Source organism: Drosophila innubila (assembly GCF_004354385.1).
Source record: "Drosophila innubila isolate TH190305 chromosome 3L unlocalized genomic scaffold, UK_Dinn_1.0 0_D_3L, whole genome shotgun sequence".
NCBI classification, from domain to species: Eukaryota; Metazoa; Arthropoda; class Insecta; order Diptera; family Drosophilidae; genus Drosophila; species Drosophila innubila.
The window spans coordinates 17,896,610-17,912,491 of NW_022995376.1; the positions used below are offsets into that span (position 1 = coordinate 17,896,610).

General features: G+C 38.1%; 2 protein-coding genes across 7 annotated transcripts; one reads left to right on the top strand and one right to left on the bottom strand.

The window, feature by feature from the left end:
• Window positions 1–7,005: 7,005 nt before the first annotated feature.
• LOC117786463 (translocation protein SEC63 homolog) lies at window positions 7,006–11,098 on the top strand. Its single transcript, XM_034624739.1, has 4 exons — window positions 7,006–7,457; window positions 7,852–8,561; window positions 9,326–10,604; window positions 10,673–11,098. The coding sequence occupies exons 1-4, from the start codon at window positions 7,334–7,336 to the stop codon at window positions 10,849–10,851; spliced, it is 2,292 nt and encodes a 763-aa protein (XP_034480630.1). The 5' UTR covers window positions 7,006–7,333; the 3' UTR covers window positions 10,852–11,098.
• A 204-nt stretch (window positions 11,099–11,302) lies between these two features.
• LOC117786466 (SH3 domain-binding glutamic acid-rich protein homolog) lies at window positions 11,303–15,809 on the bottom strand. Of its 6 annotated transcripts, XM_034624742.1 has the most exons (6): window positions 15,761–15,809; window positions 15,407–15,693; window positions 13,947–14,363; window positions 12,948–13,049; window positions 12,638–12,704; window positions 11,708–12,576 (listed from the first exon to the last, which is right to left on the bottom strand). In XM_034624742.1, exons 2-6 carry the CDS (start codon window positions 15,449–15,451, stop codon window positions 11,726–11,728), a joined length of 1,482 nt encoding a protein of 493 aa, XP_034480633.1. In that variant the 5' UTR covers window positions 15,452–15,693; window positions 15,761–15,809; the 3' UTR covers window positions 11,708–11,725. The 6 variants fall into 6 exon arrangements, with proteins under 6 accessions (XP_034480635.1, XP_034480634.1, XP_034480638.1 ...); XM_034624741.1 differs by having other exon boundaries at window positions 15,407–15,789; XM_034624744.1 differs by lacking the exons at window positions 11,708–12,576; window positions 12,638–12,704 and adding an exon at window positions 11,303–11,474 and having other exon boundaries at window positions 15,407–15,783.
• Window positions 15,810–15,882: the final 73 nt, after the last annotated feature.

Sequence of the window (15,882 nt, forward strand, 5' to 3'; positions counted from 1 at the left end):
AGCAACAAACAATTAATCTTGATTTGTTCTGGCCAAAAGGGAGGTTATTGAAGTTTACGCCACGTCGATAGGTAAATGACCAAAGAGTCATCGTCATCGACAACGAAGTCGAAGTCGTAGTTGGTAACACTGCGTAGAAAATATTTTGTCGTGCTGCGGCTAAAATGGATTAATTAAGTGGCCTTTTATTGATGGGCGACATCAGTTTTAGGACATTGCTTATATCAAAACCACGTAGCACGTTTATTTATATTGATTTAGATTTATAAGCGGCATGTAAACTTGCTGTATATCAAATGATTTTTAATACGCCCTCAAGGCGATTAGTCAGCTGGCGTTTATTCCATTTTTTAAAAAGTCATTCGACTTTGTCCGACACACACATACATATAACAAATTATTATACGAAACCAATCAATTAAAACATGATAAAATTACATATGTACTTAAAAACTTATTTACATTGTTCAATGTATATTTGTATTAAATGTTGCCCAAACACCAAAGCTTTCAGCGATCTCAGTGAATGTAAACATTCGATTGTCTGCACTCTTCTGTGCATTGAATATGCAAAAAGCTCTTGGAACTTTATTTGCACCGTGCTTAAGCACTTTCGGATAAGGATTAGTCTCTCTCTCTTACTCTCTTTATCTCTCTTGCGCTTATTTATTATCCGCTATATTTCCATGCATTTATGTATGTGTGTGTGTGTGTGTGTGTATGTTTGTATGTTAAGTGTTGCTGCGTCATGCAGTTCATACTTTATTTTTGTGCCTTTTGCTTAAGAAGCGCTGTTGAAGGGCGAACAAAGGTTTCTTGAGGCCCTTCAAAAATCGTGCAACCAAAATCCAAACAAATATTTAAGTGTTACAAACAATTTTTGATTCTTCGTCTTTTAGCCATTTTTTGTGCAATGCATTTAACTCTCCAATTCGCGGCAAGTTTTGTTGTTTGTCTAATTTGCATAATTTTGCACGCGAGAAACACTCGAAAGAAAAAATCGTATGCAAATTGAAAATTAATTTTCGTCATATTGCTGATTTCGATGTTGCGCAAAAATTTTGAGGTGTTGAAGGTTATACGAAATGGTAGTAGTAGCTATTGTTGTAGTATTCATTGTTGATATTGTGTGCAATTGCAGCCGTTTTATGATTTGCCTTTTTTGTGGCTTCATAAATCATATTTGATGCACATCAATACGAATATGATAAATAAATACATAAATTGAAATTAAATTATGAATGGATAGAGTAAAAAAAAGTTACTTAAATATGTGGTTACGTTTGCCGCAGGATGGATATTAATCAGGAAATCAAATCGAAACAAATATAGGTTACGGTTTCGGTTCCGGTTCGTCCCTAAATAACTATTTCGGTAAAAGGTTCTATTTCAGTTTTTTTTCTTTCGGTTCCGGTATCAGTTCGGTACGTAGCGGTACAACAAATCAATTTTGAAACATTTAAAAATTTTAAGAGGTCGTTTTATAATAAATATGACATCGAAATAAACAGACCTAAGGCAAAAAAAATTTTTTGAACGAATTTTAAAATATTTGAGTGCACAATATATAAGAGGCCAAATCATGATCAAAAAGACATTCCGTTTGAAAATCTATTCAGTTTTGATCAAGTTATGACAGTTGGAAGTCAGACAACTCTTTTACATAGCAACTTTACCACAACCGTACCGGTACAAACGTTTCGGTATTCGGTTCTTGACAGAGAATTTTCATTCGGTTACAGTTCCGGTACTAAAAATGAAACGGTTAGTTTCGGTTAACGGTTCCTATGATATTCCCTGATGTTAATTGCTTTAAATGGTGTATATTTAAAGAATTCTTGAATAAACACAACTAATTTTTTGAATTTTTCAATTCTTAGAGTATTTAAATTGTGCTAATAAAAATAAATAAATATATTTTCATGTTTTGATTGGCCTAATTGGTTTTTCTCGCTTGATTTATGCGCTCCGAATTGACGATTTGAATGATTGATGAATTGTTGGCTGCCATTTTTATGGGCTTGCATAATGAAGCACTCAATTGAGTTCAATTGGGAATGGAAATGGTAATGGGAATGGGAATGGGAATACACGAATACTTATGCCCATATGTAGTTCCATAACAATGATAATGATGATAACGATGATGAACTGTTGAACTGACCACAGTCAAGTCATCAAGATCATCATAGTCAAAAGGGAAAATTAGAAACCCACGCATATTAACGCCAAATATTTACAACTTCCGCGGAATCTGAACAAATTTGGCAAATTGTTGGCAGCGTAGTATGTGCCAAATATAAATCATAGCCATAATAAGCTAGACCTACGCATTCCACAAGGTAAACAGAGACAAAAAGACAAAGCGTGCCCAAAAGTAGCTCAAATTTAGCCGATAAGCATCAGTAGGCAATAAGTTGTGGAACGTGATGAGCTTGACTCTCTTTAGCTCACTCTCTTTAGCAGGGGACAGGTGTGCCCAGGCTTGCGTGACACTTTTGCCAAGTGCTCGGTCACTCTGACAAACGCACTCTCCTTCTCCTCTCTCTACGCCTTCTCCTTCTCCTGTCTAACTTTAAGCTAATTGTTCACACCCGCCACAGTGGGACACACCCAAAGCTTCCATAGCTGAAACTAATCTGTAAACAATTAAGGCGCGTGTGTGTGAAAGTGTAAGTGTGTATGTGTGAAGATGAGTATAACATGTAACACATATTTCAAATTAACTTACGACGTGTGCCATTAAATTAATTAGATTTTAAATGGGCCAAAGATATCCATGCCACGAACCGATAAAATAATAAAAAAAAAATCATTAATTAGCAACGCGAAAGGGTAAACAATGAAATTATATAGCAAATTCGTTGCACCAACAAGAAGCCAATAACTTGAAATAATCAAATCAAACATTTAACTTTAGTTTTTAATGGAAAAGTACACAACATGCCCCCAAGTCAAACTACAACAAAAATAAATAAAAAGAGAGCGCTGATAAGACACCAAAAAAAAAGTAATGAAATCAACAACATAACAAAAGAGGGCGCATCGTATATGTATAAATAAACACATACATTGGTACATATGTATGCATGTATACGTATATACAAATGTCCAAACTCATTTGACTCACTTTCCCACAAACAGATAAAAGTCAAACAACAACAACAAACAAACGATCCGAATTCAAACAAAACACAATCAGAAACTAATCTCACTCTCTCGTATATTCTCTCTGTGCACCTCTCTCTTTTCCTCTCTCTTTTTCTTTAATATTAACCAGAAATGTATTTTGAGATCAAAGCATTTTATTAAAGCCAGTTTAACTAGTATGTAATTTGTGGCTGTCCTGCAACAAGTTCTTTGATCGCAGTTTTATTGCAGCCGCAGAGCTAAACAGTTTTTCTTTCATTAAAATGTCTGGAGCTTAAAATTTCGCTGATATGACAGAGCTTACATTCTACATACAATACAACCAGTACACAAACACACACGCCCACACAGACAGAAACGTCTGTTTTAGCTGTAAATTCTTGAAACAAATTGAAATTTTTGTTCGCTATGATTAAACAAATAGCAAAAGACAAATGGTATGTACACATGTTTTGCATTTGTCATTAATCTAGTTAACAACATGTACAAATGAAGAGAAATTTGAATTTAACAGTAAAACATATGTCAACTCTGTTATGACTGCAATTTTCTTTTGTCAAATGTCAGCTGTTGGCGCACTTGCCTCTTGTCAACTCTTTCATTCACACACACACACATAAACACTTACACAGAAGTTCATTGAGAGTGTGACACGCAATATGGCGTCAATTTACCTATGAACGTGACAATTAAATAAGCATACGACATACAAGAGCGAAAGAGACGGTCTACAATTCTAGGTCAGCATTTGAGATGAGCGCGTGACAAGTACGTGAGTGTGAATATGATTCGTTTATTGACAAAGAAACTGAATCACGGTAAATGATTCCTTCTACAACGCAAACATTCACAGTGCAATGTGCAAAAGTATCGCAAACATTGAAAGATGGTACGCTGATACATCACATTCTTTGTATACAAATATTAAATATTCTGAGCGTAACCTAAGCAAATAAATACATGCGTTTGACAATTTAAACACGCGTTTGTTGTTTTTTCTTTTGGCGCCATAGATAGATAAGATGTCGCTAGACGTAAAAATCGCATGCGATACAAATTGGCTACATCGCTGATCGATTGCCGGAAATTCAACAGAAAATGATAACAAAGATAAGTCCAATAAGATAGATATAAATAGCGTAATTTTTCACACATGCTTTCTATAGAATTTGTTTAGCAGCACTTTAATTGAAACAATTAACGAAAATGATATCATAAGCGAAAATTTTGAAAATGCCAGAAATTAAATTGCTGCTGTTGTTGTTGTATTTGTGTTTGTTTTGGGGAAAGCGGGGACTTAGAAAATTATTTATGTACGTAATTGCTGCTACTGTTTGTTGTTATAGTTTACTAACTGCAGCGATATGGATAAGCCTGCAGTTCTAACGGCTTCTGCAGCTGACGCATTCGCACTGCCAAAAGCCACTTGACTTTTGGCCAATTGGAATGCCCCCTCCCCATCCCACGCTCAATGGACGCCACTCTGATTAGAATTGGCTAATCGTGTGCGTCATTTTGAGCAGCGTGCGAAATGTTGAATAAATTTGTTAAATTTAAATATTTGAAATCACTTTACTCTTCACAAAAAAAGGCTAAAAGACCGAATGAGTCACGAAACTGTTTTTCGCACAATTCCCAATAATTGTTTTTTTTTTAATTTATTCGCTAGCATGCAGTCATTGCTCGCGTCTTCTCTTTTGCTCTCTCTTCGCCACGCTCTTTTGCGTTCTCTCTAATCTCAGTACATCTGTCTGCCATATTAAAATTGGGTTAATATCACATGTACACATTTAAATATTAATATTTGTTAGGCTGACTTTTGCTTTCGCCCCTTTTTTTTATACAGCTCTCTAGCGTTAGTAGTTTTTATTGATTTTTCTTATTTGCACAATATGCATAAGGGGAAAAGGAAATGCACGAAATGTTACAAACAACTCAAGTGCATGTGTACATACATATTTACACAAATCTACAGTGGCTCCCACTAGTCGTACAAACTACCTATTTTAAATGAGTTTAGGTTTTAATGAAAATGTAATATGAATAAAACGCATTTTTCTTTAAGCAAAATATATTTTTTATTAATTTATTTTATGTATATATTATAAGAGAATTTAGCAATAAATCCATAGTTGTATTAAAGTGAGTTAAATAAGATGTAAGCCACTGTACAAAAACTGTGTATTATGAGTGGGAGGCAGATAGATAGAAAGAGAGAGAGAAAGAGCAAGAGAAGAGCAGTGCTGCAGCCGCCGAAAATACTATGAGAGAAAGAATCGTTGGCGTTTCTTTTACATTTAGCGGCTTATTTGTTTTATGCGGCTTACACACAAATACATGAAAGCAAATAAAAGCATACACACACACACACACACACAGACGAGTGTTTGCCTGTGTGTGTGCATGGGATTCCTACCCCAATTACGTCCTGGGCTCCAAAACCCACGCATCACAACAGCTGCAGCGGCGCTGATTTATCGATTTTTCACTCTTCAACGGATTTTAATTCGACAATTACATAAAAATGCTCAAAGAGCATGCAGCAGAGACAAGTAATAAACAGAAATCAAAAATAAAATAAAATTAAAATTAGCATTGGCAATAGGCCACGGCCGGCCAAAATTAGCAATCAAATAGCAAAAAGCAAAACAAATAACTAAACCACCTGTCCCGGGAGAGACAACGTCGCACGTCGCGGCGCTTTTTCTCTATTTATTTTTTTGCACAAGAACAAATCGCACGTATAATTTCTAGCTGCCCTTGAGTCTTATTTATTTATCTATGTGTAGCTCTTCTACCTGCACACACACGCACACCAACACAGACGCAGAGGCGGCCGCCGCCTCTTTGACTGCAAAGACGACGCCAAAAACCCACACACATACACACACGCACACAAATATCTGATCTCTTTTTTAAAGGTTTGTATGCACATGCAATTATATGTATGTATACTTGGGATATGTACTTACTTTTTTTTATGAACTTTTATTTTTTATGAAATTCGCAGTAAATCGGCTTTTGGTCGTGTTAACTGAATTTGGAGGGGTCTTTTAATTTAAGTTGTCATGGAAAATTTAACCTTGTCTGGCTACAAGCTGGCCATTTATTGTTGTTGTTAACCTGGTTGTTGATGTGCCCATATATTTAATAAGCGTTAAAACACTCACTTTAGACGCATCTCACAACACTTTCATTTAACATTTTTTCACCATAAAATGTTTCATTTTTTGCTCAACAAAAAGGAAACACTCCGATTTCGCATACATAACTGGTTTTCATTTCTTGCACCTTGCTTTTCTTTTTAAATCCGATTTTCTGCTCTCCTTTCTATGACGTTTTCTTTTTTGGAACAATCTTTTTTTTAATTCACCCGTTTTGTTTATAAAATTAGTAAAAATTAGTAACTTGCGTTGAATACTAAATTCTCGACAGCGGATAGATTTATTTTCTTTCACATTGCGCGTTCAACGCGAGGGAATAATGAAATTCTTAGCGACGGCAAGCCCATCGATACCGTTGTCTTACTTGAATGCGATATATCGATATTTTATTCGACGTACTGATAATCTTGTAAGGTGTGACCTTTTTCCTCAAAAGTTTGCAGCAATAGCGCGATGTTATATTTTTGTTAAATAAATGTTAATGTAAATGTTAAATAACATTTTGGTATTTTAGACTGATCACAATCTGAATCGGCGCGCAATTTAATTTTATTTACCAATAATTTGCGGAAATTAAACAATCTTATGAATATTAAATATTAAATTGATCAGAAAATGAAAATGGGCTTAAGTCCGTGACCCAAGCCTGCCAACCCGTTTTTTGTTGCGATAGGACTGTTAAAGGCAAGTTGGCAGCACTGCACTGTCCAGACGTGTCATTTGACGACGAGTTGTAAATACATAAGTTTTTTAAATTCGCGGCGTTTAATTGGCATAATTACCCGATATGTATCAATAACTGGGGCTACCCAAAAAGATTCAAAAAGTGAAATTTCCGATATTCGATCAAACAATAGAAACGCGCGCAGTTACAAACTGCCAGCGTGCCAAAAACATCAGCTGGGCACAAGTCGACTTGGAAAAAAGACCACACCAAATATTCAGGCAACCACTCGAAGAAACAACGCTGACTTGTAAATAATTGGAGGAGGGCCGGCTCTGCGGCAGCATCATACTCAATGGCGGGTCAAAAGTTTCAATATGATGAAAGTGGCGGCACATTTTATTATTTTGTGTTATCATTCTTGGCATTAGTATTGATACCAACAACGATTTATTATTGGCCACGTAAAAAAAAAGAAGGTTAGTGCTGGTAGATTATAATCGGACTGCAGCTCTCTCTATCTCTCTCCCTACTTGTGTGTGTGTGTGTGTGTAATTGAGCTTTTCCCCATATGCAAACATGTGTTACAAATGGACACGTTCCAATAATTTATTCTAACAACGTTGACGTACTGAGCTCAACAGTGTATGCGTGTTGGTGAAAGCTGCGACTGCAACCAAGACAGCAACAACAACAACAGCAGTCTCTTAAGCCAGCTCACTTCACAAATGGGACACACAGACACACGCACACTGATGCACAGCAATGTGATCGCTCTCGCGATCTGAACGTCACTCTCTTTCGTTCTCGCTCTTTTGCTGCCTTCGTTTTCATATTTGATTCTAATCTCTCTCTCTTCGTTATTTGGCACAGATCCCTGCAAGCGGAAAGAGGAATGCGAATGTGCCGACTGTGTGAAGAAGAACATAATCTTGGCCAATGCGGAGCCTTATCGTTTGCTGAAATCCGTTACCATCAAGCTAGCAATTGTTCTTGGATGGGCGCTCCTTCTCTTTCTCACCTATCGCGTCTCTCAGTTCGACTACGAGATGGCGAGCTTTGATCCGTTTGAGATTTTAAATGTGCCGCCAACGTCAACACAGGCGGAGATTAAGAAAGCTTATTACAGGCTATCCAAGATACTGCATCCGGATAAGGAGACGGGTGACGAAAAGGCCTTTATGATGTTGAGCAAGGCGTATCAGGCTCTCACCGATGATGTGGCCAAGGAGAACTATGAGAAATATGGCAATCCCGATGGTCCTGGTGCCATGTCCTTTGGCATTGCACTGCCCTCCTGGATTGTTGAGAAGGAGAACAGTGTTTGGGTTCTCGGCTTATACGGTCTAGTCTTCATGGTAGCCATGCCCTCCGCTGTGGGCGTTTGGTGGTATCGCTCCATACGCTTCAGTGGTGACAAAGTCCTCTTGGACACCACACAAATGTACTTTTATTTCATCCACAAGACACCTCATATGCTGTTGAAGCGTGCTCTTATGGTCCTGGCAGCTAGCTTGGAGTTTGATAAGCGACACAATTCACAGGTGATAGAGCGGCAGTCGGATAACGACGAGGTGCCAGCGGTAAGTAATAAAAAAAACATCAAATACGTAACATAACTGCAGCTTGTATAAGAGCTAATATAAGAGTTAACAGCAGCTGTTTTAATTGTAATACAAGGCTCCAGTGTTAACAGACTTGCAAAAGAAGCGTAGTCAGCAAGATGTTGGGGAAACCTGCTAAAAAATAAGCCATGGAAAACCCCTTAAGTCGCTTCTTCATAATCGCTAATAACCCCAGTTTAATACTCGCTTGGAAAAACCAAACACTTAAGCGTCATCTTATCAGCAACGACAGCTTTCTTCATCATTTAACATAAAAGCTAACTGATAGCAACAGTATCTTGATCAGTGTTGCCATTTCAGCTATTCGGTTGCTAAAAGAAGCTTTTTTTAAGTTTTGTTTTATAATTGCATAAGCTAGAACTTTTAAAAAATGCTATAAAGTATAAATATAGTTATTTGAAAGCTAGATTTCGAATTCGAATTCAGAATTTGGGTAGCAAGATAATTTCAATATAATAAGATTAAAAAATTAAATTGTAAGCTAATTCTACATGATTTGATAAAATAAGCCTTTGAAATTCTGACAACACTGATGACGACTTCAAATATCGTTTAAAAACAGATAAATGTTAATCAGCTTAAACTTTACATACAACTGTTATTAACACATATTAACTAAACATTACATACCTCTGCTAACTACATGGATAGATACGATGTAACTTTACATGCAACTGTTAATGACTTGAAGTAATCCAATATTTTCGCGTTTCCTTCCACAGCTGATAAGGCAGTTGCCCAATCTCAACGAGAAGTGCAAGGAGCATCCGCTGTGCCGCATGTATTCCATTAAGGCGCGTGCCATTCTGCATGCCCATCTCTCACGGATGCCGCTTAACGCGGAGACATTGGAACGCGATCGTCAGTTTATAGTGAAGAAATGTCCGTATCTGGTGCAGGAAATGGTCAGTTGTGTCCATCAGCTGGTGATGATGGCCTATGCCCGTCGTGTTCCCCGCCTGCCCAGCATTGAGACCATCGAGAATTGTATGAAAATGTCACCGATGATCATCCAGGGATTGTGGGAATTTAAATCCCCGTTGCTGCAGTTGCCACATTTAACCGAAGATCATTTGTATTTCATGAATAAGAAGAGGCACGTAAAGAATCTGCAACAATTTGCACAGTTAAAGCCCGAAGAGAGTCGCATGTTGTTGAAGAATCTCTCCGACTTTGAGTATGAGAACGTAATGCGAGTACTGGGAAAGATGCCATTGATTGATTTCTCCATACGCTGTGAGGTGATTGATGATGAGAACACAAATGTAGTTACGGCCGGAGCAATTGTCACGGTAACGGTTACACTGGAGCGGAAGGACATGAAGACATTGTTTGGCGATACAAAGGCACCGGAAAAACAGGGCATTAAGGATGAACCCAACAACGAGGAGGCTGAGGATGAGGAGGCGGGAGCGGCAGCTGCTGCAGTTCCGGTTAAGAAGGCATCCGCCTGGGCAAAGCCAAGGAAGGGCGGCAAGGGCAAAGGTGGCAAGAAACCCGTCAACAATCAAAAGAAGAAGGTGCAGGCAAAGCAAGCTGCCACAACAGCTGCAACTGCAACAGCTGCTGCTGCGGCTGCTGCAGCTGCAACAACCACGGATGATCAGACGGCGGCCAATTCGGAGGCTGAATCTGATGCTGGGGAGCATAGTGATGTAGAATCTGTTGTCGGTTCGGCCAGCGAGGATGAGGATAAGCAGAACAAGAACAATTCCTCGCTGGACGATGATGATGACGAGGAATGGGAACGACTGCAGGCGAAGCTGAACAAACGTGAACGTCTCGAGGGCAAGTCGAGGATGTCGCATTCGGTGCACTGTCCCTTCTTCCCGGAGGAGAAGCAGGAATACTGGTGGACATACATCTGCGATCGCAAGTCGCGCACGTTGCTAACGGCGCCCTACCATGTGACAAATCTCGTCGAGAAGGAGGAGATACAGCTGAAATTCACGGCGCCGCGTTGGCCCGGAGTTTACACTTTTACGGTGTGCCTGAGATCGGGTGAGTGTCTCTGTAATATTCCCAGTTAACATAGATCTTTTTTAACACATCTTTTTGCACTCTGGCAGATTCGTATCTGGGCATGGATCAGCAGCAGGAGCTTAAATTGGATGTCCAGAAGGCGCCAGCACCACCGACAGATCATCCACAATGGGATCTCAGCGAATCAGAGCCGGAGCATAATGATCAACAGGAGAATCTAAGCGATTATACAACGGACACATCCGATGAGGAGGATAGCGATTAGAGAGAGACTTAAAAGAAATCATTGAGAGACTGTCATGACATGTCCCTTCTCCTCCTCTCCTCTTACCCCAGCGAGTGAATGTCCTTTCTTAAACATGATGATTTTGTTTTTCTTTTTTTATTAGTAAATGATTTTGCGTTGCGAATATATTCGCATTTATTTTTTTTACTAGTTTTTGTAATTGTAATGAAACATGGATATAAATGAGCCCGAAACTAGAGCGTAAATAAATAAGTCGAAAGAATAATTTCATTTTTTAATGTCTCTGTACTAAAAATAATTATAAATGTACTGTATATTTAATTATTTGGATACAAAAACAAAAATTTTAAAAAAAAAAGTGAGAAATGTATGTTTTATTATTGACACTTCTCGTCAATAAGTGTGGAAAAAAGAAAGCAAAACGGAAAAAAAAACATTTTCAAAATAAAAATAAAAAAAGAGTTAAGAATTAAGTTGTTCTTCATTTGTAAATAATATATTTTTATTATTATTGCATAATTCTACTGCGCTGCTGCGGCGCGTTCTCTGTCCAAGAGCTGAGCAGAAGCCGAGTCCGAGGGGGAATCCCCAGATAACATTGCAGTTGTTGCCTCTGTTGTCGTTGTTGTTGTTGCTGTTAGCTGCTGTGGAAATAAAAAAGTTATACAATAATATTGTTTGCTTTGTCCATTGTTATCAGATTTTCATTACCCTCCACCAGCTGTATTATTATTAGTAAATTCTTTTGTTTTCTTTTATTTACAATACATGTTCATTATTTGCTAATGTGTGTATGTGTGCTCGAGTGTGTGTGTGTGTAGGTGATGAAAGTGCGTAGGGAAGTGTCTTCATAGTCAATTCGTTTAATCATTTCATTGTGGGCCGTTTAGGATTACTCTTCTTCGCTTTCTTCCTCTCCAGAAGATGATTCCGCTTCGCCTTCTTCCTTTTTCTCCTTGTCTTCCTCATCTTTATTCTCTTCTTCGGACTTTTTCGTTTCCTCTTTCTCTTCATTTTTCACCTCATCGGATTTCTCATTTTCATCTTTATCCTCTTCAGGTTCTAGATCATCGTCTTTATCTTTGTTCTCCTCTTCAGATTCTGTCTTGCCTTCTTCATCTTTGTTTTCCTCTTCAGGCTCTTTTGTGTCTTCTTCTTTATCTTTGCTTTCATTTTCTGCGTCTTTCGACGAATCTTCCTCTAAAGCGTCATCTACTTTCTTGTTTTCTTCAGTTGAATCGTCTTTTGATTCTTCTTCTTCCGTAGTTTTATCCTCGTCTTCTTTTGCAGTTTCCTTTGCTTCCTCTTCGTTTGTGGTTTGGGTTTCTTCTATAGCTTTCTCTTCAGTTTCTGCAGGCTTTTCTTCCGCTTTCTCTTGGGCAGATTCATTATTTTCGGGTTTCTCCTTTTTGTCTTCTACTGTAGACTCTTCTTCATTCTTTTTCTCTGCAGACTCATCTTTAGATTTTACTTCAGTTTCCCCTTCATTTTCTACGACTTCTGCATTTTCTTCAGTTTTTTCATTCTCTTTATCTTCAGAATTCTCCGAGTTTTTCTCCGCTTTGTCTTCAATTTGGCCATTTTCAGATGTATCCTCCTCTTCTGCGTTATCTGATTTCTCAGTAGATTCATCAGTTTTCTTATCATCATGTTCTGCGCTAGCCTCTTCAGTATTTTTACTTTCTTTTGCTTCTTTTTCGTCGGTCTCCTCTGCATTGTCCTCTTTTTCATCGTCTGCTTTGTCTGTTTCAGTTTTAGGAGAAAGTTAAGATTATAGCCCTATGGTTAACTTCCGGTTCTTTACCTGTCGCCTCCTCACTCTCTTCTTTGGACTCGGATTCTTCTTTACCTTCGGTGGCTTCAGTTTCAGTCTGAGTTGATTTTTATATTGTGGATGTGGTGCAAATGAGATTGTTGTTGGGTATGGTAGGGGGTGGTAAAAAGTGGGAAAATGTATGTACAGAATCAGTAAGGATTTGCAAATACTACTAACTAACTGTATTTCAGCTTCTCTATTGCAGTAACATGCCGGATTAGCTTCTTCTTTGCATCTATCGGTAAACGGTTAACTTTTCTTGTTTCATGCAAAATCTTCAAAAGAGCTTTTATTTTACCTTTTCTTCACTACCATCTTCCTTCTTCTCCGTATCTTCATCTGCGTTCTCGGTTTTCTCCTTTTCTTCGTTTGTTTGCTCGCCATCTTCATCATTATTAGTCTTCGAAGATTGCAAATTTAGATTTAACATTAGAGCTTGTGCACTTTATGAAAGCTCGCTGTTACTTAACATGCGCTGTTAAACAACTGTTAAGCGCTACTGTTCGCTAAGGACGCGGCTTTTGTAAGTGGTGAGTTTAGTGTAAGTTATAAAAGCTTTCGATGTTTTTAGTAAATACAAATATATTTCAATTTTATTTCATATGTACTTATATATCCAGCGGATTTTTATGTTTTCGCATTAACATAACTCAGCCGCACAAAACGTTCACTACACTCTCATTTTAGTAATAGGGTTAATTCAATTGAAAGTTTAAGTAAACTTAAACTGTTTTTTTTGTTTGTCAGTGTCGAGTGTGTTAACAAAATGTTTGAAATTAATACAATTATTATGTTACATACATACAAAGGTTGTGTGAGTGTGTAAGTTTATAATAAATATAGATAGTTGTATTTTGATTATAAAATTTAATTTCCTTCAGCGTGAACACAATCGCTTTATAAAATTAGTGTGTGAATGTGTCTGGTTGTATGCATGTCAAAATAATAATATATATTTTCATATAACTTTATATAAATATAGTAGCTTAACTTAAAGAACCGCAGTCGTGGTAAATATAATATAGAAGCCCATTTGCTTTTGAATTGAAACAACAGTTGAAATGCTGTTAGATTACATTTGTATGTTATTGCTACTGTTAAGATGGCTGGTGTTGATTTAGCTGAATTGCGTCTCGTTTTACGTTAGTAGAAGATATAGTTGCTGTTAATGTTATTTTTTTTGTATTATATTATTATGATTATTATTGTTGTCTTTGTGGTTGCTTCTGTGCAGGCTTGTTGTTGTCGTTTCATAACAGTAAACAGAAAAGTACAAATCGCTTAAAAGCTCTCAAACCTCTGCCTTCTCCTTGTCTGCCTCTGCCTCGCCTTCCGCAGGAGCTTTCTCCTCCTCTGTAGCGGCCTTCTCTCCTCCCTCCTTTGCCTCTCCGTTCTCCTGCTGCTTCAGCTCGATTTGAGCACTGCTCACGGCCGTGGTATCAGCCGGGGCCAACTTAAGGAACACCTCCAGCGTGTCAATCTCGTTGGCCATATCGAAGGCATCGTAGTCCCCGCAATATTCCTGATCGTTGAAGATTTGCGGTGGCAACGGATGTCTGGGCTCTGGATCGCTTACAGTTCCGCCATTGCTGGTGGATTTACTCTGCATCAGCTCCTTTTCGCTCTCCTTGCCGGGTTCTGTGATATCCACAGTATCATACTGAATGCACTTGCTGTCCAAGATCATAAGCACGCGCTGTTGGCGTTTCTTCACCTAAAAACAGAAACAGTACAGAAAAACCGAATCTCAAGTTTAGTTTTGTTTTGTGAATTGCCAGCCCTGGTTTCCAATTGCCGGCAAGCCCAAACAAGCACACATACAAACGCAAGTACATTCTCACACACACACACAAACTCTCTCCCAAGTTGACATGATAAAGTAACAAATTGAGCTGGTTTGTTGTACACTAACTATAAATACTAGTTATCACAGCAAAAGTGTAACTAACTTTTGATAAAGTCTTTTATTTATTGCCTCAGCTCTCTTGCAAGTTCATGCTTTTTAATAGATGCTGACGCCTTAATTGAGCGCACAACAATAAACAATGTAAAACAAAGCGCGCTCTCTTTCGCCCTCTTTGTGCTCACGCCCTTATTGCACTGTCGTCGTTGTTGTTTTACACAATAAGCGTTGTTTTAATTCTTATTGGCAAATGCGCGAATCAAACAAAGATGAGTAAAAAAAGTCACATAAATGAATCATACACACAGACAGACTTACTCAAACACACACACACACAGACACACGTATATAAGCTATAGCGTACCCACGCATACGGAAAACTGTGATCAATGAATTCTTTTATGCTTCACAGTGACAGCCAAATAGGCTTATATGGAAATGTTTGCGGTCATTGCGCTGCTTCTTGCCACCACCATCAAAGCGCACGCACACATGCACACGCCAATCAAAATACCCACTTGCTATTCTGTTTTGTTCAGAGAGGGAGTGAGAGGGCAATGCTAGAGAGATGACGTTTCGACTGTACGTACTACATCATCATTCACACACACAAACACAAGCGTATGAAACAAACAAAAAATTCTTGTCTGTAATGCATAAAATAGAATATGCAATTGAGTATATCTTTTTATCTATTCTACTAACTAAGCAAACATTCCATTAACATGACACTGACTCTCACAATTCAATCATCCACACACACACATATGTGCATATGTTATTATGTGTGTGCTTTTCAGCCTGAGCCCCCCCCCCTTCCAGTCTCCCGCCCACGCATAGATTGCACTACTCACCTCCTTGTTGCCGGACATACCGCTGACGTACACTTTCAATACCATTTTTGCAATTAATAATGCGTCGTTGGTCTTTAATTTAAAGCTTTATTTGTTGCGCGAAATAAAATATGCGACTTTCACGACGATCAAAATATTTTTAGAACTTTCTTTCTTTGCTCTGCTTTTGCTTTGCTTGCTCTTGGCCCCTACCGCGATACGTAATGTGTATTATTAATATCCGCGCACTGGGCTAATTGCTGCGATATGATGTAAATTCGTCTTAAAAGCGTATAAAATGTTGTAATCTACAAAAGTTTAAAAATGTTAAATATTAATTAATTGCACAAATTCGCTGCCTTTTTATTCCCTCACTGTTTGTCACTGACACTGTTGCCAACTTAGCTATTTTATAGCTTGCTCTGGATATTTTCAGCCAGAAACAGCTATTGTTCGCCCTAAAAACTTTGCAACACTGGTGTAGAAGGCTGCCACCC